Source organism: Candidozyma auris, chromosome 5 (assembly GCF_003013715.1).
Source record: "Candidozyma auris chromosome 5, complete sequence".
Lineage (NCBI taxonomy): Eukaryota > Fungi > Ascomycota > Pichiomycetes > Serinales > Metschnikowiaceae > Candidozyma > Candidozyma auris.
This window is the reverse complement of record NC_072816.1, coordinates 578,378-601,706: the sequence shown is the minus strand read 5'-3', so window position 1 is coordinate 601,706 and position 23,329 is coordinate 578,378. Positions and strand designations below refer to the sequence as shown.

The following is a 23,329-nucleotide window of genomic DNA, read 5'->3' as shown; positions in this document are numbered from 1 at the left end:
AGCGTGCGAACAGTGGATGGTAGTTGCATACCCTTAGTGACAAATGAGACACAGACGCATCCGTCACGTTGCAAGGAAAGAATAAAATGTGATCCAGATTCAGTGGTTTATTCAAAATCAATTTTGACGCCTCAAGAGTTATAGTCACAATTTGATGTCTTCTACTGTAGGTATCAAAGTTACCTTGCAAGGGTGGGGTCTTAGGAGCAATTTAAGCGATCTGGGAGGTTCAAGGCGATTATATCACTATTCAGACTGATTTAGGTAGCCTTCGGCCTCCTTTTACCGTTGGAGGTTTCACTATTCCGTCACATGCTATGTCCTTAGGCAGTAGTCTCTATGATTCAGAGAACGGGTCATTTTTTCAATCAATTCAAAGGAGGAGAAGACAATAAACGATGTTTCTATGAGTACAATTTAATGGTACAGTTGAAATCATTCTTTGGTCAGGAGCAGCTGAAGCGCAAGTCAATAGAATAATAGGTCAAGTGCGTAAGCAAAAGCCCATACAGTGAGGAAAAGAAGGTAGGTGACGGCAGTAGTATGAAGCACTTGATATTGCATCATATGTGCAATGCAAAAAGCATTCTTATCGCTATCATCAAATTATTCTCGTGAAAAGGTTTTTGCCTTGATGCTAATTTTTTTCCCTGAAAACTCAACTTTTACTTCTTGGGTAGGCAGCGCTCGCAACTAGCAGCTTTTTGCAACCATTTCGCAACCACAGTCTTTCACCACAAAAATCAACACAAGAAGTTAGAGTTGGTAGAATCTCAATTGTTGATATTGAAGTTGGTTTCTCAGGACATGGTGAGCTTTACTACTTCAGAATCTGGTTCAGCGAGTGGGAAAAGGTTCCTGGATTTCATCGGATTCGGTAAAGGTAAACGATTTGAATTCGAGATCTTCCACAAGTTGAAGCCAAAGGGCAAAAAACAAATTTCCAACAACCAAAAAACTGGCAAAAACTCAGCGAATGGTTCACAGCCAGCTTCAGACACGTTTGATGAGATTGAACAACGCAGTCTATCTGGCCAGGCGGGTGATACTGGAGAGGGTGGTCAAGCCTTGAAAGAGACGAGTTTCAATGAATGTACCTCACAAGACGAAGCGCCAAGCGGACATGGCCAGAAAACCAAACTTTGGACGAGAGCAAAATCTTTAATAATAGCGAAATGGCATCGTCCAGAACAGCAAAACCCAAGCAAAGATGCTGACGCTGAAGGAACAAGATCTGACACAACCCCTAGCAAGAGTACACTCTTTAGAATCTTAGCAAGAAGTTTTTCCCAGTTATTTGGAATCTTAAGAAGGAGTGTTTTTATGTTGAGGAAATTCCTTCCTCTCATTTGTCCCGCAATAACAATCGCAACCATCATTCTGGGTGCCTGCCTCCTCCACAATCACGAGCGTACCGAAGAACAGTGCAATGCCGTGCTTTCCGGTGCGACGATAATCTTTCCAAGCATCTCCTCGGCCTTCGATGGCATTATAAACTGGAGACCACATCCTGAAGTCTTCAAAATTGTGAAAAGCATAGCATGTATCCTTGGAATTTGCCTTTTTGTCGCCGGTCTTTGCATCAGCTTGTGTGTTACCAATCCAGTAGTCCTATCGTATTTAGGGGATCTCCTATTCCTGTTGTCAACCATGATGTTCGGGTTAGCTTCTAGACCTAACAAGAGTGATGAGGTTGCAAGTTGTCGACAAGGCAACCGTGAAGCTTCTACTGCAAAGGGTCCCGCGTCCTCAAGTAATCAAAAATCTGCCACAGAGGCAGAGGCAGTTGTAATGCTAGCTTCTGGGGACGCTGAACAAAAACTGTCCGAGATTATCGCTCCTTTCACCCGCCTAAGCATATTATCGACCGGTTCTTCACCTGCATCATCTTCATAGCTTTTCTATGTCTTTTTTTCAAGGTTGCCGAAAAATGAACAGGGGCTGACTCCCTGTGAAATGAAGACAACACCTTGCCTCCTCGTGTCCTGACTCGCATCATCGTGCATCAGCCATAGTCTTATGACATTTCGGTATGACTATGCGAGTTTGATCATCTCATCTCATTTTGCTTCTTCACGTATAGGGAATTTATACTGAAGGTTTCTAAGTGGTAAGTTGAAAATGCCAGCGTCGAGAACTAGGTAAGCCCTCTTCACAGGGCAAGTGGCTCTAGACTTGCCAATTATTCGCTGGGATGAAGGCGTTTTTAAAATACTTTTTGCAATTCAAGCTTCCTCAAATACTTCAAAAGCACATCGCTCTGAAGCAGCAACTTGTGGAGCAACTTCAGGGGTCTCAACCCCGTCTTGCATTCAATTAATAGATGGGCCCAACTATAAAGAGCAGTTGGGATCCTTTTTTTGAAAGATAAAGAAACAAATCAAAGATGGAGAAACGGGTTGAAGAGTTGATTAACGCCGAAAGTGAAATGGAAAGTAATGATTCGAAGTACACAAAGGGGATATGGAGCCAATCTAGCGAATCGGATTCAGACAGAGTCGGGTCTAGTGATCGCTTAAATCATTCCAAACTGTTCATTGATGGTGGAAACTTTCCAAAACTGTTAACTTTTTATTGGATTCTGTTCATTATCTTCTTCTCGTTTAACGTCTCTTATTATATCGGGCCTAGAGTATTATCCCCTGCTTTTGCCACATACTTTGTTGAGGAGTCTCCTGAAACCTCCTGGTCAAATATCTCGTCAACGGTTGTAAACCTGTTTGACAACTTTGTGCCTGATTCATCCGACAGACTCGCAGAACTCTTCCCTAACGTGACAGCCGATGGTTCAAGATTTCACTGGTACTATGGCATATTGTGCTCAAAAAAGAGATGTGTGGATCCCGATAAATGGCACGGGAATATATTACTTGCCATGATTGCATTGAAGGCAGCACAAGAGGGAGAAGTCGCAGATATGCACGATTATCTTTCAAAGGTTTCAACGACGTTTTCGGGAGTACGTGAGGAAGCCATGGACAAGGTTGTGGAGCTCGAACGCTATCAAAGGGATCATGATGACACAGCTGCTCGAGTTGTAAAGGAAATGAATAGAACGATGGACATTACTAGGGGTTTTGTCGAAATGGGGTTTTGGTTACCGAATGCCATTGTAATAATCTTTTTCCTAAAGAGCCTTTGTGCTTCGACCAGTGATAAAGCTGAAGAAGCTGCCTTTGCGTGCATCTTTTGTCTGATGATTTCAACCATTTTAACTGGCTTTGGATTGGTTAAACCAGCTTATCCAGGTGTTCTCAAAGAGAATGCCATCATGATCAAGAAAGGAGAGCTCATGATTCAACTCATCGTCCTTGTGATTTTGCAGTTGATATACATCATTTCCACTGTTGTGTATGCGCTGGTCTTTTATGAAAATGAAAAAAAAAATATAAAATTAAGAAAAATGGCAGAAAGTCCAATCTCACATAAACGCAAAAACGACAGAAACGAGACGTCATCAGCAGTGAATGCAAAAACAACTCACTAGAAGACTATGTGGAATAAGAGGCTAGAGCAATAGAAAATGAAAGCTTTGTTGTTAAAGTAAGCAGGGCCCAGATATGCTAGGTCAGATTTTCTAGTGGACAGATAACGATAACTTGTCTCTTAAGTTGTGGCTCCCAGTGTATCAACTATTTGCAAGAGTTTTTAAGGAAAGACCAATGTGATAATATACAATTCTTAGTACGTTATATTTTTCTCTTCTGTTTGCCATTTTGCAGCCATTCTACGCCGTTGGGAGTATTGCACGAAATATCGATGCTGAGAGCAAAATATACGTGTGGCCTTATACCAAAGCCTATTTGTTGATGCACCGCTTTCTTACATGACGCTTTCACTGCCGGGATTTTGTCATTCTAGGATACTAATCACGAAGGGAGAAATTCAACCCTTTAAACAAATTGGCACCAATCCTTCGCCGCTTGAGCCTTTGCCTACACAACTCGCTTTTCAATTTGACTGTTACACCGATAAGAAAGCATCAAACTTTTGCTTACAGCTGCTAGAACGCAAAATTGACTAGCTAGCCCGATGGTCTTGTGGGCCTTACCCAAATAATGTGACAAAATTAGGCAGATCCTCATAGAACTACGCATCTTCTGAGACAATAGCCGACGAGCTTTGTGTTTGTGGACTAAATCACCACCCTGCTGAACCCTGGTTGGAGAGGTGCTACCACCTGAGGACCCCATAGCTCCTACATTCAGACAGGTCTATAAAAGGCAACCATGAAACTCAGACTGGGCCACCTGAGTCTTATATGTTTCATTATCGCGACACCATTTTCTCGAAACCTTATTCTCACCACTTCCTTTGTCATACCGACCTATATAAAGACTGCTGTACTATCACACCATCAGGACAGGTGAAGCCAGTAGTAAAAGATTTTCCTCGATTTTCTTTACAACGTTTCATCCTTCACCTTTTCGTTCTCTTCCTTCCTCTACACAGCCTACTAATCGACCCTTGATTGCTTCCATGATTCACTCCATTTTGTGTTATCACATAATTGCTTGCACCGAGCCTTCCGCACCCAAGCAACCTGCTCCCCATACTTAGCGCACTTCCTGCCCACAGTCATACATTCCATCTTTTCCTTCCACAACAACTACCTTCACTTCTACCACTTCTAAGCATCCCTTTACCATTCTCATACGATGCCGCTTTTTTCACCGTCTTGGGACGCTGCTGCTAGAGCAGCTGCTCTTTTACATTGCCCGTTGTTTGTTTACCTTTCGGAGCCGGGCCACGGCTTTGCTAACCGATACATCCACACAAGCTCAACGTATGACATTGCAAAGGTGTTGAAGACACGCTTTGCTGCTGTCGAGCTCGGATCTGAGTCTGACTTAAAGATGTTGATGGGTAGTAGCTCGTGCGAGTTGCAAAGGCCCCTGTTTGTCGTTTACGATGTGGGTGTTGTGGTTGACATGTTTGCGGGAGGTTCTCAGGCTGATTTCGAGTCATTTCTTCGAAAGCACGTTTCTGAGTTGCCTCTTAAGAAATTCCAGGGCACTCTGACGCGGAGAAGACTCTCGCAGCGCGAGGAGGACCTCAAGCATATACGAGCACAGATCGATGCAGACAAAAGGGAGAGATGGTGCCAGAGAAGACATTCCATGGAGCTCGCGGAGGCCGAACCAACGTGGGAAAGGAGCAACAGCAAAAGCGCCTCTCAGATCTGCAGTGCCTGCTCTCCATCCGTCTTTGGATGGGTCAACCATGCAAGGGACGTTTGACTCGTCACAGACCCTTCGTGATGTGAAAAGATGGATCGAGGCGGAAACGGGCTTGGCCCTCACTCCAGTCGAAGACGACGCACTACCGTCATTTGCTCAGACCTCGGCAATGGCGCTCAACGACTACGCCTTCTGCTACTTGGGCGTTCCGAGAGTCACCTTCACTGTGGGTCAGGAACTTACCAAGCTCAGTGACTTGGGTCTCTGCCCGCGCCTGGCACTCATATTGAAGCCCGTGCGCTGTGAACAAGAAAGGAGGCAACTGTCTGGGCTCTGGACTGCGCTTTCGGGCAAATTGTCTCTGGTGGCCAGCGCCTTGTACACATTTTTCGATTACGGATTGGAAGACGCCGAGCTTGACTTCCTGGGCGAGGCTGATGTGGCCCAGCCTGCGTTTGTCGTGCCAGAGAAACCTACCGACGTTGAAGCTGATGATAAGCACGAGAAGTTGGTCTCGAATGAAGGTTCGACCTCGATGGCTTCCGTGACTAGTCGTGGTAACCAACTGCACGTTTTGCACGACAGAGAGACCAAAAGATTGCAGGGTAGCGCTAATAATTGATGAGATGCAAAAACCCCGGGGATGGTGAGCTTCGTGCGGGCACGAAACTACGGGCACGCTGATTGACGAGTCAAGGCGTGTCTAGGAAGTATGTTAATGATTCACGCATAGCACTTCACGACTTTGTAGAGAGTAGAGGGAGCTGGCGAAGCTGGAGACACTTAGTTAAACCTAATTGAAGGTCTGAACTCTGTTGGGCAGTTCTTACTACCGACGTCAAATGAGTTCTTATTCATCCGTTGCAAAAAGTGACGACCTCTTTCAGACTTCGCTTACGATCGAGAAAACGGAAATCTTCAACCATATCATTTGCATTTTCTCCACATATTCCTGTCCACTCTGTACAATTGACTCATATATCCCATACTCACAATCACCAAATAAATACTCCAATTCACAACCACCAGCTCAGATCTTCTTAAAAGCTCCTTATCAAATAATTCACATTCACATCCAAAGTTCCCCCCTGTTCACCTTATCTACCTCAATTCGAGCTACCCCATATTTTCGCATCGCGACCATACTACAACTCCACCCATGGACATCAAGACCCTGAAGCTCGAGCACCTCCTTCGGCTCCCTGGCGCCGAACCCCCTGGCTCCGTAGTAGCCGATGCATCGACGCTTTCCTGTGGATGTGTTGTTTCTGAGTCTCAATTCCTCGCCTCCGGCACAACCCACTGTCCAGTGTGTGCCAGTGAAAGTGTCCTACTAAAACCGATCGAGCCGCTTCGAGAACTTTACAAGCTTGTGGCACAGATTGAAACCCGAAGAGGATCTTCTCTGCGACGCAGCACCCGTCATGCTTCCGTGGATCTGGTTGCAAGCCTGCAGCAGCAGCAGCAGCAGCAGCAACAGGCAGAGCTGATGGACTTGGGAAGTCTTTTCTGCAAATTGGCCAAAGAGGAGAACGAGACGCCTAAGGGCAGGGGCCCTGAGCAGGAGGTTCTGAACTCTCCAAATAAGGAAAAGAAGAAGGTGGTACAGCCTGAACTCGAGCTGATTCAGGTCGGGCCGTTGGTTCCGGATCGCAGTACTGAGGATGACTTGGACATGCTTCTGGGGTTGAATGAGCAGGAAGAGTACAACTTCTCGCAGTGTTTCCCGTTCCACCGGAAACTCACGTCGTTTCAAGCTCCGTCAAGCAAGTTCAGCAAGTTCTCGCTCAGACCTTCCATAAAGCTGACCAGGTACAATGCCTCGTCTCTATGTACGAGGTACGATAAGGCTACAGGGGAGGAAATCACCACTTTGTCTTGATCACAGATAAACGGTGGGAGCTCTACACGTACACGCCTAGTCAGGGAAAACCTTCACTCTTGTCTTGTGGAAAGCTGACTGGAGAGTACTCCTATGGGGCCAATGCAGAGTTCCGCATGGCAGCCAGACCTGGGCTTACCATCAAGAACGAGTTTGGCGGGAAAAGCAAAAGCGATAGCTACGACGCCGGTGAAAGTGTTCACTCGAAATTGAAGCTGTGGGTGCATCTTTCTTGCTGCCTTTCTCGAAGATTTCTCATTCTCACTGGTACCAAGGGCGTGGTGCGAGTGTTGAACGCTGACCCTGCTCTTGGTGATGTTGGCGCTCCAGTGTATACGTACTTGACCAACTTTCCTATACGTTGTGTGTCTGTTGCACCCAAAGAAAACCTCGTGGCGTGTGGGATCACCGCAAGAGAACGAATGTCAGGAAAACAGCAGCCGTTCATCATTCTCCACCAGCTTGAGATGGAGCTGCTGCACAAAGTCACGGCCGTGCACCCTCTCACCATCACAGTGCCTTACCGGGATCCTTTGAAAGTGATTTCCTTCAATTCGTCATCTACCCATCTCATTTGCTGCACAGTATACGAAATGCGCTACTTCATCATTCGTCTCAGAGCTACAGCTACCAGTGTATGCAAGAAGCCCATCCTCCTATGGTCAGACATGCGGGTTGCCTCGAGACAAAAGTTCACCGATGAGATGCCTGGCGACAGAAGCTACGACGCCAACGTCGATGATCAGATGATGGACAGCGAGGGCATCACAGACATCAAGTTTGGTCTCCCTGGAACCAATACCATTGCCATCACAAACTCATCGTGGAATAGCCGTCCCTCCTTGCTTGTGAAGCTTGAAGGTCCTCCAATTGACACCCTAGGTGGCACTCCCTCAAATATTTCTTCCGACCTCTTGAGCAAAGAAGAAGGAGATGAGGGCGATGACGAAGGAGAGCTGCAGATCACCGACTACGACGTGATGTTGAAAGTGCCCGAGATCGGCTCCTCCATCTACAGAGTACAGTTCTCCCCACGTGGCGACAGTATCCTCTTCTTGGATAAGTCAGGCAGGCTCTTTCTTGTTTCCACTCCCAATGCTCGAACGAGCTCAAGATCACAGACAAAAAAAATCATTGTTCTTCTTGGAGAGGCTGCCAATGCAGTGAGACCAAATGAAGCCGCCTCAATGGCGTACTCGTCAGATGGCGGTAAAATCTTTGTGGTGGACAGAAGGGGCCTCTTTCAGATCTTTGACTTCACCAAAGGCATTCCAGGTAAAGATCCCGACGTGATCAAGTGCAAGATTGTCAGTGTTTAGACATGAATTTGGATAAGGATTTGAGTGCTCAAATCTATAAACGTTCTTATTCTGGAATCGTTAGTAAAGATTCTCTACCATATAACACCGTTCCATCTGCCTGCAACAAGTTATTGGATCTCGCGCCGGTGTGGCGTTTTGCAGCCAAATAAAAGCGAGGGCTTGGTGCAGGACCATCACTGCAACACCATCCCATTACGAGGTTTTTTCCAACCGAATACCCTTCCACTTCATCAAAATCTACACCATGCTGCCTCTTCCTCCACTTGCGGATGACATTCTCGAGTTCATCGGGAACACGCCCATGATCAAGTTGAACAAAATCCCCCAGTCGTACGGCATCAAGGCCAACGTGTACGCCAAGGTGGAATTGTTCAACCTGGGTGGTTCCATCAAGGACAGAATCGCCAAAAACATGATTTTGGAGGCCGAAAAACAGGGCAGAATTAAACCAGGCTACACTTTGATCGAGCCAACCTCCGGTAACACCGGAATTGGCTTGGCTCTTGTAGGTGCCGTGAGAGGCTACAGAACCATCATCACTTTGCCAGAGAAGATGTCGAACGAGAAAGTATCTGTGTTGAAGGCCTTGGGCGCTGAGATCATCAGAACCCCTACAGAGGCTGCTTGGGACTCACCTGAGTCTCACATTGGTGTTGCTCAGAAGTTGGAGAGAGAGCTCCCTAATGCAGTGATTTTGGATCAGTACGGTAACGAAGCTAACCCCAAGGCCCACTACTACGGCACCGGTTACGAGATCTGGGAACAGACCGAAGGTAAGGTCACTCATCTTGTTGCTGGAACGGGCACTGGTGGTACTATCTCGGGTATTTCCCAATACTTGAAGGAGAAGAACCCTAATGTGAAGATCATCGGTGCTGATCCTAAGGGCTCCATCTTGGCCCAGCCAGAGTCCCTCAACGACACGACGGAGGGCTACCTTGTTGAGGGTATTGGTTACGATTTCATTCCTGACGTTTTGAACAGAACTCGTGTGGACCACTGGATCAAGACTGACGATGCTGAGTCCTTCAAGTTGGCCAGAAGAATCATCAGAGAAGAAGGTATTCTTGTTGGCGGCTCCTCGGGTTCCGCTTTGCAGGCTGCTTTGGAAGTTGCCAAGGACTTGACCGAAAACGATACCGTGGTTGTCGTTTTCCCCGACTCCATCAGATCGTACTTGTCTACGTTTGCTGACGACGAGTGGATGAAGACTAATGGCTTCGAGGTCGAAGAAACCAATTCCGCAGCTAACAAGACTGACGACTTCTTGCACAACAAGACAATTGCCGATCTCGTCGCTGGTAAGCCACCAGTTGTCACCGTCACTTTGGCTGACACCGTCGGTAAGACGTTTGAGTTACTTAAAACCAACGGTTTTGACCAGTTGCCTGTATTGAGCTCGAACGGTAAGTTGATTGGGTTGATCACCTTGTCCAAGATCTTGAAGTCCTTGTCTACCAAAAAAGTTCAGATGACCAACTCCATCAGAGGCATTTTCTTAGACTTCAGGAAATTGGCAGACTTTGAAAAGTCGTTTAGCATCAGCAAGGAGTCTGGCTTCACCAAGAGATCCTACGAACCAATCACGATGTCTACTCCCTTGCACCTTTTGAACAAGTTCTTTGAAACCCACTCCAACGCCATCATCACCGACGACGAGTTGAAGCCCGTGCAGATTGTCACCAAGGTCGACCTACTCTCCTTTTTGGCAAAGAATGCCTCCTACTAATGTCCTAGAAACCCTTTAGTCTTTCACATTATAATACACAGCAATGACATTACACCTGAACTCCCCTCTTTCTCTTTGGCTTCAATCCTTCTAAAGCTCAACTCTCCTATGATTCTAAGAAAATTTCCAGCGGTTGCCGCAATTTTCACACGTACAAAACGTCGTCAAGGGCTCATCGGCAGACCTCGTCTGCATCTGGTAGTAACTCACCCTCTTGTGCTTACACTTGCCACACGTGAACCTATCAGTGACAGCTCTCTTTTCTGTAGCACCCTGAGCGTCGAAAAGATTTTGCTTGTGCAATTTCTCCATCTCCTGTCTCAACGCCTCAGGAGCCATCTCGTTGGGGGTCATTTTGATGAACTTCTCTGGTTTTAACGATCCGGTCAACAAATTGGCTCTTAAGTCTGGATTCTTCTTGTTCCGCAAGTTCATCGTGAGCGTTCTCAACTTATTTCTGTATACGTCGTTTACTTTACTGTATTCCTCGGCAAACACTTCACTCTCTATCTTGATTGCCACATTTATGATGGTTTTTGAATCGTCGTCTCGTTCTATTGCTAATGCAGTGTACAAGGCGCTTACCGAGGCGTTTCGGGTCGCGTTGTCGTAGATGGTGGTATCAACGCCGTCGGTCTTCGGGTTTCGAGGCCCACTGTGGAATTTGCCTCCTGTGGAGCCTGGAGCTGGTCTTGCTGGCGTAGCTGAGCCAGAAGGAGACGATGAAGTGTCTTTAGCTGACTGTGCCTTTTTAGCGTTCTTCTCGTTCTGCACTACCTCCTTCCATTTCTTGATCATTCTCTTCACTAACGTGCTGATTTCGCTGTTTCCATTTGACCGGAACTTGTTCACCGCTACACCAACTTTTGTTTCTCGTAAGAGCTTCTCTGTGGGCTCGATGCCGTCGTTGAGGATGTTCAAAAGCTTCAAGATCGTCGTGTCATCCGTTGACTTCTCCAAGTTGGAGACCGTTGACTTTATGTCTTTCACGTCCATGGCAAACTCGATTATGCTCTAGAATAAACGATGGAAGTTTTCACACTGTTGAGATTTGTTGCACCCGTACACCGCAGTGTGAAAGGTGCAAAAGAAGCTGCCTCTTACCAAAATTCGGTTACTTTTTTGTTGATGTGTGTAGATACTTGAAATCAGCTATGTATCTCTTGTTTCTGTCTTCTACAAAATTGCGTAATTCTTCCATGCTTGGCTCGGTTATTACGTGTAGTTTTCAAATGGCTGCAAACAGTAGACCCTAAATCGACAACCTAAAGCACAGGCAAGAAGGGAATCTAGAAGTAAACCAAATTGCCTATTCTATCCACTTAATTCGCTCTTCTTTCCCTGTCTTCTCCCAAATTCACCTCTGCAATTGTTTTGTATCACACCTCTCACAGAGTACATACTCCCAACTGACAGCCTCTGCGCGCACTTTACTAAACATCACCAACTACCACCTCTTCATTCAACCCTCAAATCCATGGAAACACAGTCAAGAACCGTGTTTGTCGCCAGTATCCCGTTCGACTACACTGAAGAACAGGTGCTAGATATTGCCAAATCGGTGGGTCCCGTGAACGACATCAAGCTTATCTTCGACCCAACTACCGGTAAGTCCAAGGGTAATGCGTACATCAGCTACGGTGACAGCGAGACGGCTGCCCTGGCGGTGAGAAACCTCAATAACATGAATGTTGGCAACCGGTACTTGCGATGTACGATGGCCTCCGACGAAGATGCGCAGAATCAAGGACTTGGTGGGAATGCAGGGAAACTACCGCCTTTGCCCTTGGGAGTGCAATTGTTCCCGGGGCAAAATGCCCAGCAGGCGATCTCTGATTTGCTTACAAGACTTGATCTGCAAACTGCTGGCAAGCTCATGAAGGAGGCCAAAGCCATGAGCTTGGAGAACCCTGTGCTCATGAAAAAGCTCTTGGACCAGTGTCCCCAGCTCTCACACGCTTTGGTCGAGACAAGCTTGATGGTGAACTTGGCGAATAAGAACCTTGTGGAGTTGTGTCTCAACAGAAGACACCCGGACTTGGACCACTTGACTAGGGACCACGTTGAGCTTCTCAAGTACGTGAATGGCCTTACTGAAGAAGAGTTGGCTTCCTTAGATGCAGACAAGCGGAAGGTAGTTAAACAGATCCAGAATGAGATTAGCAAAGGCTCCTACGGTGCCATCGAGACCTAGTAGTGGTGCTTACGTGTTGTGGAGCCATTCCGCTGTGAAACTGTGCCCAGCAATTTTTTTTTTTCGCTATTCTGATTGGCGTTTTCTAACAGCGATACTATACTCGTGTTATCATTAGCCAAAGGAGATGACGACTGTATTGCTGTGTGGTGTGTTACTCTGCTGATGGACCTTACCCGCTCGAATGCCAAAGCAGACGTTAGTGTGCACCCCCTGCAACGATTTCAAAGTCATTCGAAGGATGACTACGCATGTCACGGATCTTTATGTTCATAGTATATGGTGATACGGGATTTGATGAACTATAAAGATAGAGATAGTTACCTATGGAGTGGGCTTCCAGCAAATTAAATAATGCAAGGTTTTTGAAAAATGTATAAGACATATTTAAACCAATAATTTATATAAAAAAGGGGTCTAGCGTCCTATGAATAATACCTTATGCCAATCTCTCTTATCTGACCTCAGAAGCTTAAGAAGCCTTACATACATATTTACTCGACTAGTTCGCACTGATAGTATTCCTCACTACTACTTACTCTTCCCACAGAAACCATACAACCATACCAAAAAAAAGTCGATTTGTCCTGAATATTTTATCGATTTAATACCCGCTTCTAGGCGATCGTGTTGATGATACTTTTTTCTCACGAACCCCTCGTTCTCTCAAGCACTTTCCCTCTGTTTCCTCTTTTTGCAGCCACTGACGCAACTACTATCTCGAGGAATGTGTTCACTAGAGGATACTACAAAGTCGCTTTCTCTTGAATCTGGATGTATATCTTTGGGCGAGTAACGTGGTTGTTTCTGTTCTCCTCTCGCGAGTCGTACTTTGTCTTTCACTCCCTTTTGGGTGGGTAATGGCAAGGTTTCTGGAGCCGCCTCTTCTGTGTCGCTCATGTTTTGTTCTGTGTGTCGTGATTTAGATCAGTTTTAGTCTGTTGGTACCGTTTTTGGCAATGACAGGAAGTTGGTTTGATCTGGATCGGTTGCTTTGTTGGAAGGGCTTGGCCAGGTCCTCTTACTTAGGCGACTTTTCCAAAGATCGAGCCATTGCGAGGCTTTCACTGGCAGTTCTTGAACCGGTTGGAGCTGCTTATGAGAGCCGAGCACGAAATTGTTGTCAGGAACTTTGCAATTGGACTGAAGCTCTTCGGTTGTTGGTGTGTTTTCGAGTCTACGAGTTTCTTTACTGTTGAAGTCGATAAAGGGCCCCTTTGGCGGTAAAGGAAGCTACGTGTAGTGTTGTGGGTATCGGTACAGTGTCAACTACTGACTCTAGTTGGCATTGGGTTATATAGTGAGAAAGTGCCTTGGTACTGGGTGCTGTCTCATTCTTTAGCTATAGGGGCTTCGGCCATTCCACATTGTGTGGGCATTGACCTGACTCTGCGCCACGAGAATCGGGTGAAGTTTCTTTTTGGTGGCGGTCTCGGCTTTTCGACACTCCGGTGATTTCAGAAAGAGAAGCTGGGCTTCCTGGTCGAATTAGGCTACGATGACCAGGAAGTAGTGTTTTGCAGCACAAGTGGCCCCTCTTTTTCGAAGAGGCGGGTTTCTGGGGGATACAGCTACAGGCATTCTACTGCTTGTCGTTTTGAAGGAGGTGGGTGGGACTTCCTGTTGCGTCAAGATCACGAGTAGCAGGTCGTAGCCTTTTAGGCAGTGATCGTGGGTTCTGGGGGATTATTTATTGCTGCTCGCTCGCTGTTCGGTTGTGGCTTCCCGGCTAGTCAGGTCACGCTGGTCAGGTCGTAGTAGGCTCGAAGTTCAGTTTGCAGCCTACATTGTCAAGCTGTTCACTGGAGCTTTCTGTCTACAGTGGTCTCCTCGGTCTGGTGGGCATAACTGACCGTTGTACTGTGCTGCTAATGTCCAAAACGTCGAGAGACTAAAGTACCTAGTCTGGAATCCTCTTTTTGCCTCAGTCTGGTCGGAACATCACAGCTGAGAGAAGCGCCTGGTAGGAGTCAGCTACTAGGCGTTTGGGCGGTGGTCCCATTGAGATGCTGGTCTCTTGGGTTTGGCGGCTCCCCCATGCCATCTGGCATGGGCAAAAAGGAAGATTTCGCAGTCTTCCTTCCTCGTAAGGCTACGGGGTTTTTTTTTTTTTTTACTATTATCATTCTTTACTAAATAGTACTTCTCACTAAGTCTGACAAAGGCCTGGTGTTTGCTGGTGTCTGTAATTGTGCACAAACATAGAAGTCGGTCTTAACTCATCAGCAGCTAGATCACTCTTTATACGGGATAAACGTTTTAGTCAGAAGTCATGTTTCATTTTCCAGTTGTCTCGATTTCAAAGCAGAATCTCCAAGTGGCTGCGAAATGTGTATCTGACACAACGACAAAACGTACACACATACAGTTATATGTTGAAGTCTCCAACAGAACAAGATGAATACTGAAGCCCACTTCTTCTTAAACAAACAAGAAAATCCATCTTTATCTTTCCATCTAGATGCTAACTCAGACCTACCCTTCTGTGTCCCGCACGACCATCAACAAAGTATGCGAAACCATCAGTACATGCACTTACTTCAAGCCAAACTAAATCCCGACTCACCTCCACCAGCATGTCCAGAAGAGTCGACTCGCCGCAGCTGAGTGCCTCTTCCATTCTCTACATTGGTCTGATTCCGTTCGAGTGGTCAGAGCAAAACCTCCAGGCAGTGGTGTCGGGCACCGCCAAAGTTCTAGACGTAAGACTAGGATTCGACCATGTGGGCAAAAACAAGGGTTTTGCGTTTGTAGAATTTGAAAACCCTCAAGAGGCCCAGAAAGCCGCCAACCTCATATCGCAGATCCGTATCAATTTCCCCGACGGAAGACCCAGCAAGCGTCTTCGAATCGAGCTGTCCAAGGAAGGCTTCCGCACTGGAAACTCGCCCAACAAGCAAGTTCTCCCGTTCATTTCCTCCAATTTGCCTCCGTACGTGGAACTTCCTCCAGGAGTACAAGGACGTGGAGGAGGTCCTCAGCTTCCAGCCCCGCCAAGACTACCTCCAGTGCCAGGGATGCCCCAGCGGCCCCCAATTCCTCAGCTGGCGTCTCAGTCGTCCACGGGGCCTCGATTACCATCCGTGCCAGGATCAAACGGAGGCGATTCAACACCAGCTCCAGCGCCTGCACCCACCATGAACCACACCAATGGCGGATTTCTTCCCGAGTCGCTTCTCAGAGCGTCTTCGGTGCTCACCACGCCAAGCAAGATCCCGTTGGAGACTCCAGATAGCATCAACGAGACGCTCAGTCTGATTCCGCCTGCTCAATTGATCGAGCTCATAGCCAATTTGAAGAATCTTCTATCGATGAACAACGCTGCTCGTGCTGCGGAGGTGTTCCAGCTCTCGCCTAATTTGGCTGCGGCCGCAGCACAGGCTCTTTTGCTCATGGGTTTTGTCGACGAAGCCGTCATTCAAGAGTCCATGAAGTCTGCCTCCAGCACACCGCAGCCGCAGCAGCCAGCTCCAAGCTACCAGCAGGCTCCACCTAATTATCAGCAACAGCAACAACAACAACCTTATCAGCAAAACTACCAAAACAACTACAACCAGCAGCCTCAAGGGTACTCTTCATATAATCAGCCACCGGGCCTGGCGCTGTTGCCACCACCGCCTCCTAGACCACAGCAGTATCAACAGCAGCCCCCACGCCCACCACAGCAGCAGCAGCAACAACAGCCGGGTTCGGAATGGAGCCATCTCCCGTTGTCTACGCAAATGAAGCTTGGGGCCTTGCCACCAGAGGAAGCTACAGTGATTGCACGTGTCTTGTCGCTTCCGCAAGATCAGATCAACGCTTTAGCGCCTGATCAACAGAGTATGGTAGCCAGCATAAAGCAACAATACTTGTAGAGGTGTGAACAAAGGGTTGATAATACGGAAGCTGCTTCAATGCAACGTGACTTTGTGCCATTGATTACAGGGTGCCAGCCCTTGAAAGAAGTTCAGCCTGTGCAATACAAGGTTTCAAGGGTGAAGAGGTGGTCAAAGCTCGGCGGTAAGGTGGGTGTCATTATTAGTGACGGCTTCTCAGCTTTACTTATTGCCTCTATCACAGGTCACTCTTGCGTGGCTGCGAAAATGGCACACTCTCCACAAGCACCAGCCCCTCAGCACAGCTAGATGCTACTAGAATAAAAGCTTAAACAGTCTTGTCCGCATCCAAATAGGCCAAAATCCCAAAATTCCAAATATTTTTTACCTAACTCACTTATGCTGTAGTTTTCGTAACTTTTCCATATGATTCTATCCTCGAGTGCACACTGTGCGAAGGTGATGTAAGCTTATCAAATCTACTTACCTCACACTTCTTTCAACAACAGTCACCGTGAATTTCTCAAGCACAATGTATACGGCGTATTTCGAAGCCGACGAAAACGGTAATCTACACTCTGCCAGCGGCATCAACGTGCCCGGCTGGCTTCGTGACATGATCGAACGAGCATATGCCTCGAGCGGCCTCCGAATGAACAAGAGAGTCGCCTCGAGCGAGGCCATAGAGTCGCTAGAAGAAGTGCCTCCTGAGCTTCTCAAGGAGCTGACGTGTCCAATTTGCTACGAAAAGTACGAGGTGGACCAGAACAAGAAGCAGAAGGTGGATACCAAAGTTGAAAAGAAACAGAGCGAAGAAACGTCGCTAGACAAGGCAAGAGCCAAATTTTTGGGAAACGAAGCCCAGGTTTTTGTAGAGCCCGAGCTGAGCAGACTCAAGTTTAAAGATCCATCCCTTTTCATGCCCGTGGACGCTGGATGTGCCAATCCACTCAGGTTTCCTCAGTACAAGATCACCAGCCGAGAAGAGGTCACCAATGAGGACATGTTCCCGTCATTGAACGATTTGAACCAGAGCAAGAAAAAGGACAAGGAGGAGACGCGGCACGTGGCGATGAAAATGCCCAACTGCCACCATGTGTTTGGCAAACTGTGCATCATCGAGTGGCTCAAGGGAAATGTCTCGTGCCCGCTTTGTCGTAAGGAGGTGGAGAGCGTGCGGGACAACGACCCAATTGCAAAGAAGATGGAGACACTTTTACGCAACTGCAACTTCATATTTGCTGCAGACAAGGACGTGGTGTTGAAGCATTTGGTGCGCCGACTGACAAATGTGTTTGAGCCGCTCAAAAAGCCGTATAATCCTGCGGTCACTCCTCTCACAGACACCACTGTTCCACAGCACTGGGCCCGTCCTAGTCTACCCGAGGGGTACGCTCCCGATGTGACGGAGAACCCCGACCCTCTGCTTGTGATGGCGAGGAAGTTTCCGCTCTCAAGCTTTCAGTCAGCCCCAAGGCGGTCATTTTTTGCCAGACAGTAGGCAACCAAAGATTGTGGAAGTTTTACGAATGTTACGGGGTATATGGCATAGATTGTACCAGAGTACAATTCATTTGCATATAGAGGAACCACAGAAATCACGAAAACTCGAAGTCATGTGCCGTGCGCTCTAAATTGTCACATTTTGGATAGACAATTGATACAGATTGGGATGGGATTTACATATCGGGCAGACAGAAATAGAGACATTTGGTGTTGCTTGATGTATGCTTTCGCTACGCAGTCGCTACGCAGTGACATGCGAGCACTCTGTTGTCAAGTTCTAGGTCAACTTGCTTGAATGTGGCTGATTAAAGAACATCCTCTAAAACGCTACATTTCCTGAGCGAAACACAAAATTCATGCCTCTTTCTCTGCTGAACGAAGTCGACCTCTATCTCCCCAAGTCGGCTCTAGAATCTGGCACCATACCGTCCTCTCTTGATGTTTTCTCACTATCTCAAGAAGTGTGAGTGTTCAATGGTACATCAGTTTCTCCTTCTTCTTTACTTGTCCGAATCTCCTGTTCCAGTTGTCGCTTGGACCAATTTGCAACCACAATAGGGCAAAAGCTTCTTTCCGGCATGTAACCCTCGGCTCGCTTGATATGCGCCAATGATAAGTGTGGCGGTCACGTGGTACCATCTGTAACCCTTGTTCCTGTTTTGGCAACGGTCCCTCTTGGTACAAGAAAACCGTTAAACAGGTAAACTTCCCAAAAACAACTGACAAATTTTCTGAATCGGGTCGAGAAGCAACCAAGCCATCCATCGTTACCTTCTACTTCATTAAACTCGTTTCGTTGCTGTCTTCGACCCCTTTCTCCTGCTTGTTGGCAAAGCTCATCCCGCTTTCCAGAAATGTCTCATACCAAGACCATCCTCAGTTACATCCACCAGAACAGCCCGAACAAGCTCCAAGTGTCTTCTGAAGGCTCTAAAGAGCCTACAACGCGTCCCAACTTGGCTGTGTGCAACAGCTCCACGTATTTGAAACCGAGAACTCCGCTTACACGCAGATCTTTCTTTAATGATTGCACTGACACCTCCCTCAAGGAGTCAAAAAACTCGATTCGGGACTCTCTTAGGTACACTGTTCGTGCGTACACTAGCCATGAGGCTACTTATTACCAATTACGTCATCTTCTACTGGCAAACGACGGAGGGAGACAAGTGCACGTGGCCACGACCCAAGTGCCTGAGCCAGACGTGTTGCCCAATTTACGGGAGTTGACCAGATCGCCTTCGATTTTGGTGAAAAAGGAGAGCCTGGCGAGAGAAAGATTTGTAGACCAACTCAGAGAAATCATTGCCCAATGCTTGCGCAGGAAACTCGGCTTGACCGAGGAACAGATGCACACGGAGCTCGTGAAGGAGGCCTTGACGTACTCAAACAACTTGTTGCTCCAGGATATCAAGTCATCATCGACAGAAGAGCTTTGTCTGGAGTTCGTCAATTTGAAAGCCGCCGATGAGATGCGCGAGTCGTTTGATGACCTTCCTTGTGACTTCCTAGATAAATACGAGATTCTAGCGCTTGATCATTTTGAGGATATGATTTTCGAAAGTACTACGAACTCACTAGGATGGGCTCACGACTCGGGTACGTTACACAATCCAAACTCGTACCAAACGTTCAAGGATATCTGGATGCTTGACCCGCCGAACTTCGCCGAGTTTGACGTGTACTCATTTATAGAAGGGGTTTCAGAGAACAGGGAACGCCCGTTTGCATTCAACTCGTACAAGGAGACGTTCATGAATTTTTTCGGCGAGAGTGCTGTGAAGATGAACATTCTCCGATACTACTACACATACAGAAACGAGTTTTACTCGAACCAGAACAGCAAGAAGGATCTACCGACGGGCACCTTGAGCGAGATGCCGGAGTTTAAAGGGTTCTCCAAGCTGGTGGAGCAATTTAAGGACTCGATGGAGGCGTCTGCAAAACAGCGGCCACGCAAGTCCTTACGGTTTGCCGACGAAATGGAATAGGTGTCAATTTTTGCTTCTTTTCATTGGCATTCACACTTGGTGTTGAGTGATACAGATTTTTTTTTCTATTTTTCATTTTTGTTTTCTGATCTAATGGTGTTTTGCAACCGTTCGCGGTGCATCACTAACATTTCTCAGCAGAGCTCAGCAAGTGGGGCCCATTCAAAGCAACAAAGACTGAAGCGGCGCAAACAGCAGGGAACAGCATCAAGCTACTCATTCTGAATTAAGCTTGCAGGCTCGGCGATCTGCTTTTTCTCCACCACTGTTGCTCTCGGCCGGAGTTGCACCGACCCAGCCTTGTCATGCACATACGCCTCACCTACTCTTAGATAGAGAAGCAGAGGTACAACATAGTAACTACCAATCCACCACAGCGTAGACGAATACATAAGGACCTCTTGTCGAATCACACCCTCAGCATGAAGCTGGAACCCACCAACGCCGATGAAAATGGCGGCAGAAAAAAGAAAAAGAGAAATCTTGGCCAGTTTCCCTGCTCCCAGTGCAACAAGGTATTTACCCGTTCAGACCACCTAGCCAGGCACTACCTCAACCACCAGCCAAAACAAGTGTATGTTTGTGAAAGACTCGTGAAGAATCATAATGGCGAACTGCGTGTGTGTGGCAAAACGTTTGTTCGAAAGGACTTGAAAGAGAGACATCTCAAGCGGCACAAGATGCTTGAAGATAACGACATGGCCCGCTGGGACGACGAGCTGGGCAGCTTAGACAGCCAGAGCCCGCTGCTTTCGGTGAAGCTTGAAGAAGAAGCCAGGGGCCAGCGACAGGGCCAACCCCAAGCGCAAAGTCACGCCCACGAGCAGACCCAAGGTCAGAGTCAGCACCTACAACAAATCCAAAGTCAGGGCCAGCAGCACCAAATCCAGCAGAACCATGCACAGCCCACCGTCCAGCTACCGAGTCAGATGCAGAATGCCCATGAAGGTAGCCTCGGTCAAAGTGGCCTTGGCCAGCCGTTGCTTGATCACGCTCCACTTCAGGCGCCTCTACACGCCCCTCTTCAACCTCCCTTGCAGTCTTCGCTTCAGCCGCCACTACGAACACAAGGTGTTCCCGTGGGTCTGCCTTTCCAAAATGAAACCTCGTTCCAGTATCGCCAGCAGCCACCTCCGCCAGACATGTTTCGGTTGAACCCTAATGTGCCCCAATCTCAGACAGACATTCTCTCGTGGCTTTTCACGGACCAGGACCCTTACAGCATACCCAAGGAGCTTGTGCCGCCGTCGTACCCGGCTCTGAACCTCTCGAACTCTCCCGATTTCCACAATCTTGGTGTCGACATGCCTCGAGCGTCTCCTAGACATGGCGAGGTGCCTTACTTTAATCAGGTCCCCGAGACAACCATCAACATGAACCTCCAGGATCTTAATTTCTTTTCGAATAACGATAATCCGCTTGACGAGGTGTTTCTACGATCACTGCACGAGCAGGGCATGTTGGGCGACCTGCGTGCCCAAAAAGGTGCTTGGAATATCAGCTCTACTAACTCAAGCACTCCCACCACGGCAGAAACGCTAACTCCGAAATCTGTCAGTGAACATAATCCGGAGGGGTTTCAGCTCGAGGCTGTCGAGAGGAGAGTTGCTCATCATTCCTCCAAAAATACTCCCAAGAATCGCCATTTCCATGTGGACGACATCCTCATGAAAACGTTGGCCACCTGCTTGCCCGATGTGACGTTTGAAAAAATCGACCACATCCTAAGACCAAGTTCTAGTGATCCTTCTTCCCGTGACAGACTCTCGTTCTACTTGTACAGCTACTGGGAGGTTTTTCACCCCAAGTTTCCTATTTTACACAAACCATCTTTTGACACCAAAACCGTCGAGCCTCTTCTTTTATTGGCTATGATCATCGTTGGGTGTCTGTATGCTGCCACTACGGAAGAATACTCGGCAGTCTTCAAGCACTGTCCTGAATTCAAACTCGCCATGCTTATTGCGGTTCCCTTGCGGTTCACGCTCTTCCAGCATGAAGATTTCAGGTCACCTGTCAGGGTGTGGATCTTACAAACGCTTAATCTATTGGAGTGGTGTGAAAAGAACTGTCTTCAAAGACTGATGCACGAAAGAGCTCATATCCATCACGGTACCACGGTGCAGTTACTTCGAAGATCGCCATTCTTGGGTGGAAACCCAACAGTGGCCAATAAGGAGGTCACGTCAGCAAGTGATACAAACACTAGTGCTGGAGAAGAGGACGGTGCAATGACCGAGGACTTGGACGAGGCAGCTCGGTCGGATCAGAATTTGTTCAACAAGTGGGTTGAGTCCGAGTCAATGAAGAGGGTCACTTTCATGACTTTTTATTTGGACATCATCGACTACATCAAGTTTCGCCACAATCCGCAAATTCCATTCTTTCAGCTTCAGCTCTTAAATCTTCCGTGTGAGGAGGATGCGTTATGGGCATCTCACGATATATGTGGGTCCTTTAAGAAAACTATCAGAAGACAAAAGAAATTGCAAAAGGCTAATTCTCAAAACGTGGGAGTCAGAAACCTAAAGAATCCTAATCAAATCAAGCCTGGCATGAATTTCTTGAGTGCCCTTAAAAGAGTAATGAGACAGACAGGAAAAGAAAGGACCCGCTCAAAGGTGTCGTTTTTCACCAAGCTGATCTTGTTCGGTGGAATTGTATCCATCATGCATCTGATGCAGCAGACTGAGCTACAGAACAGCTTCTCTCAGATTATGTCCTCAGAGAGACAGGTCACGAATAGGAATCAAAAGTGGAAAGAGATCCTTACAATGGTACTTGACGATTACGACCATGAAATCTACGCTGGTGAAAGTGGGTTGACGAGGGATTCTTTCTTTAATGTCAACCGCTGGCAGTGTAGATACCCCATGTATCACTTAGCGCAGATCATCGGTATGTCTGATATCAACCACTACGATATAGCCATCTTCGGCGGGTCGCCCGGCAACATGAGCGTTGATGCAACTAGCAAGGATCTATTCATTGTGCAGAAAAAACTCAATTCGATGTGGTTGAGGTCTCTTCCAGCCATGAAAAAGAATGTTGGTGATCTAATTAACTATAAGTGTGTTGTTCACTGCTATTGGCTCTTGTGGTCGCTAATGCTTGCTCCTCTTAGTAAGGATGGGGTTCCAGCGACGGGACAATCGTTGACGTACGACTGGCGGGTTGATCACGATATTCATGATTCGCTTTACGCTGTAAGTATCGCCACCTTGGTTCTTTGGTGCTACTGCTACTCAGTCTACGGACCGGAATCTACCAAGTTTGCCGAGCATGGCGGGTCTCTATCATTGGACAACACACGTAATTACGAGAGGATCTCTGGGTTTGCAGCAGAGGATGGCTACCAGTATCTTTTTCGTATTCGGCAAGAATTCACCGAGAAAATCAAAAACCAGAATCTTCTGAACGAGTTCCTTCTCCATAGCACTCGCACGGCAGAAGAGCTAATGCCCGTGAGCCAGATAGTCAACAAATACAGCGAGGTGTTGCCGACAATCGCCAACAAACAGAATATCAGCGGGCTCTGTTTTCTTGTGGGCACGAAATTGTTGCGCAGCCAGTGGCTGGTGATTCGGGAGAACGCCAAATTGATCATCAATTGCGGGCTCCGGTCTGCGGGAAAGACGGAAGTGATTTGTCCCGACCTTTTCAAAGACGACTATGTCGACTAATGTAAAAAAAAAGAAAAAATGGGCAAG

The 23,329-nt window shown here is 47.3% G+C and overlaps 11 protein-coding genes across 11 annotated transcripts; 10 read left to right on the top strand and 1 right to left on the bottom strand. All coding sequences in view use genetic code 12, as the record gives it.

Annotated features, from left to right (window-relative positions):
• Positions 1 to 2,386: 2,386 nt before the first annotated feature.
• CJI96_0004536 (uncharacterized protein) lies at positions 2,387 to 3,487 on the top strand (the record flags this gene model as incomplete). The annotated part of the gene is made up of 1 exon (XM_029036788.2): positions 2,387 to 3,487. The coding sequence occupies one exon, from the start codon at positions 2,387 to 2,389 to the stop codon at positions 3,485 to 3,487; it is 1,101 nt and encodes a 366-aa protein (XP_028888885.2).
• Positions 3,488 to 5,223: 1,736 nt separating this feature from the next.
• CJI96_0004535 (uncharacterized protein) lies at positions 5,224 to 5,802 on the top strand (the record flags this gene model as incomplete). Its single annotated transcript, XM_029036787.2, has 1 exon — positions 5,224 to 5,802. One exon carries the CDS (start codon positions 5,224 to 5,226, stop codon positions 5,800 to 5,802), a length of 579 nt encoding a protein of 192 aa, XP_028888884.2.
• A 537-nt stretch (positions 5,803 to 6,339) lies between these two features.
• CJI96_0004534 (uncharacterized protein) lies at positions 6,340 to 7,062 on the top strand (the record flags this gene model as incomplete). Its single annotated transcript, XM_054702214.1, has 1 exon — positions 6,340 to 7,062. One exon carries the CDS (start codon positions 6,340 to 6,342, stop codon positions 7,060 to 7,062), a length of 723 nt encoding a protein of 240 aa, XP_054558189.1.
• A 116-nt stretch (positions 7,063 to 7,178) lies between these two features.
• On the top strand, positions 7,179 to 8,381 carry PTR3 (Ptr3p; the record flags this gene model as incomplete). Its single annotated transcript, XM_029036786.2, has 1 exon — positions 7,179 to 8,381. The coding sequence occupies one exon, from the start codon at positions 7,179 to 7,181 to the stop codon at positions 8,379 to 8,381; it is 1,203 nt and encodes a 400-aa protein (XP_028888883.2).
• A 247-nt stretch (positions 8,382 to 8,628) lies between these two features.
• CYS4 (cystathionine beta-synthase CYS4) lies at positions 8,629 to 10,113 on the top strand (the record flags this gene model as incomplete). Its single annotated transcript, XM_029036785.2, has 1 exon — positions 8,629 to 10,113. The coding sequence occupies one exon, from the start codon at positions 8,629 to 8,631 to the stop codon at positions 10,111 to 10,113; it is 1,485 nt and encodes a 494-aa protein (XP_028888882.2).
• Positions 10,114 to 10,227: 114 nt separating this feature from the next.
• Positions 10,228 to 11,109, bottom strand: CJI96_0004531 (transcription elongation factor DST1; the record flags this gene model as incomplete). Its single annotated transcript, XM_029036784.2, has 1 exon — positions 10,228 to 11,109. One exon carries the CDS (start codon positions 11,107 to 11,109, stop codon positions 10,228 to 10,230), a length of 882 nt encoding a protein of 293 aa, XP_028888881.1.
• A 481-nt stretch (positions 11,110 to 11,590) lies between these two features.
• Positions 11,591 to 12,307, top strand: CJI96_0004530 (uncharacterized protein; the record flags this gene model as incomplete). Its single annotated transcript, XM_029036783.2, has 1 exon — positions 11,591 to 12,307. The coding sequence occupies one exon, from the start codon at positions 11,591 to 11,593 to the stop codon at positions 12,305 to 12,307; it is 717 nt and encodes a 238-aa protein (XP_028888880.1).
• A 2,576-nt stretch (positions 12,308 to 14,883) lies between these two features.
• CJI96_0004529 (cleavage polyadenylation factor subunit PTI1) lies at positions 14,884 to 16,164 on the top strand (the record flags this gene model as incomplete). Its single annotated transcript, XM_029036782.2, has 1 exon — positions 14,884 to 16,164. One exon carries the CDS (start codon positions 14,884 to 14,886, stop codon positions 16,162 to 16,164), a length of 1,281 nt encoding a protein of 426 aa, XP_028888879.1.
• Positions 16,165 to 16,657: 493 nt separating this feature from the next.
• Positions 16,658 to 17,626, top strand: CJI96_0004528 (uncharacterized protein; the record flags this gene model as incomplete). The annotated part of the gene is made up of 1 exon (XM_029036781.2): positions 16,658 to 17,626. One exon carries the CDS (start codon positions 16,658 to 16,660, stop codon positions 17,624 to 17,626), a length of 969 nt encoding a protein of 322 aa, XP_028888878.2.
• An 859-nt stretch (positions 17,627 to 18,485) lies between these two features.
• On the top strand, positions 18,486 to 19,619 carry CJI96_0004527 (uncharacterized protein; the record flags this gene model as incomplete). The annotated part of the gene is made up of 1 exon (XM_029036780.2): positions 18,486 to 19,619. One exon carries the CDS (start codon positions 18,486 to 18,488, stop codon positions 19,617 to 19,619), a length of 1,134 nt encoding a protein of 377 aa, XP_028888877.1.
• A 422-nt stretch (positions 19,620 to 20,041) lies between these two features.
• Positions 20,042 to 23,302, top strand: CJI96_0004526 (uncharacterized protein; the record flags this gene model as incomplete). The annotated part of the gene is made up of 1 exon (XM_029036779.2): positions 20,042 to 23,302. The coding sequence occupies one exon, from the start codon at positions 20,042 to 20,044 to the stop codon at positions 23,300 to 23,302; it is 3,261 nt and encodes a 1,086-aa protein (XP_028888876.2).
• Positions 23,303 to 23,329: the final 27 nt, after the last annotated feature.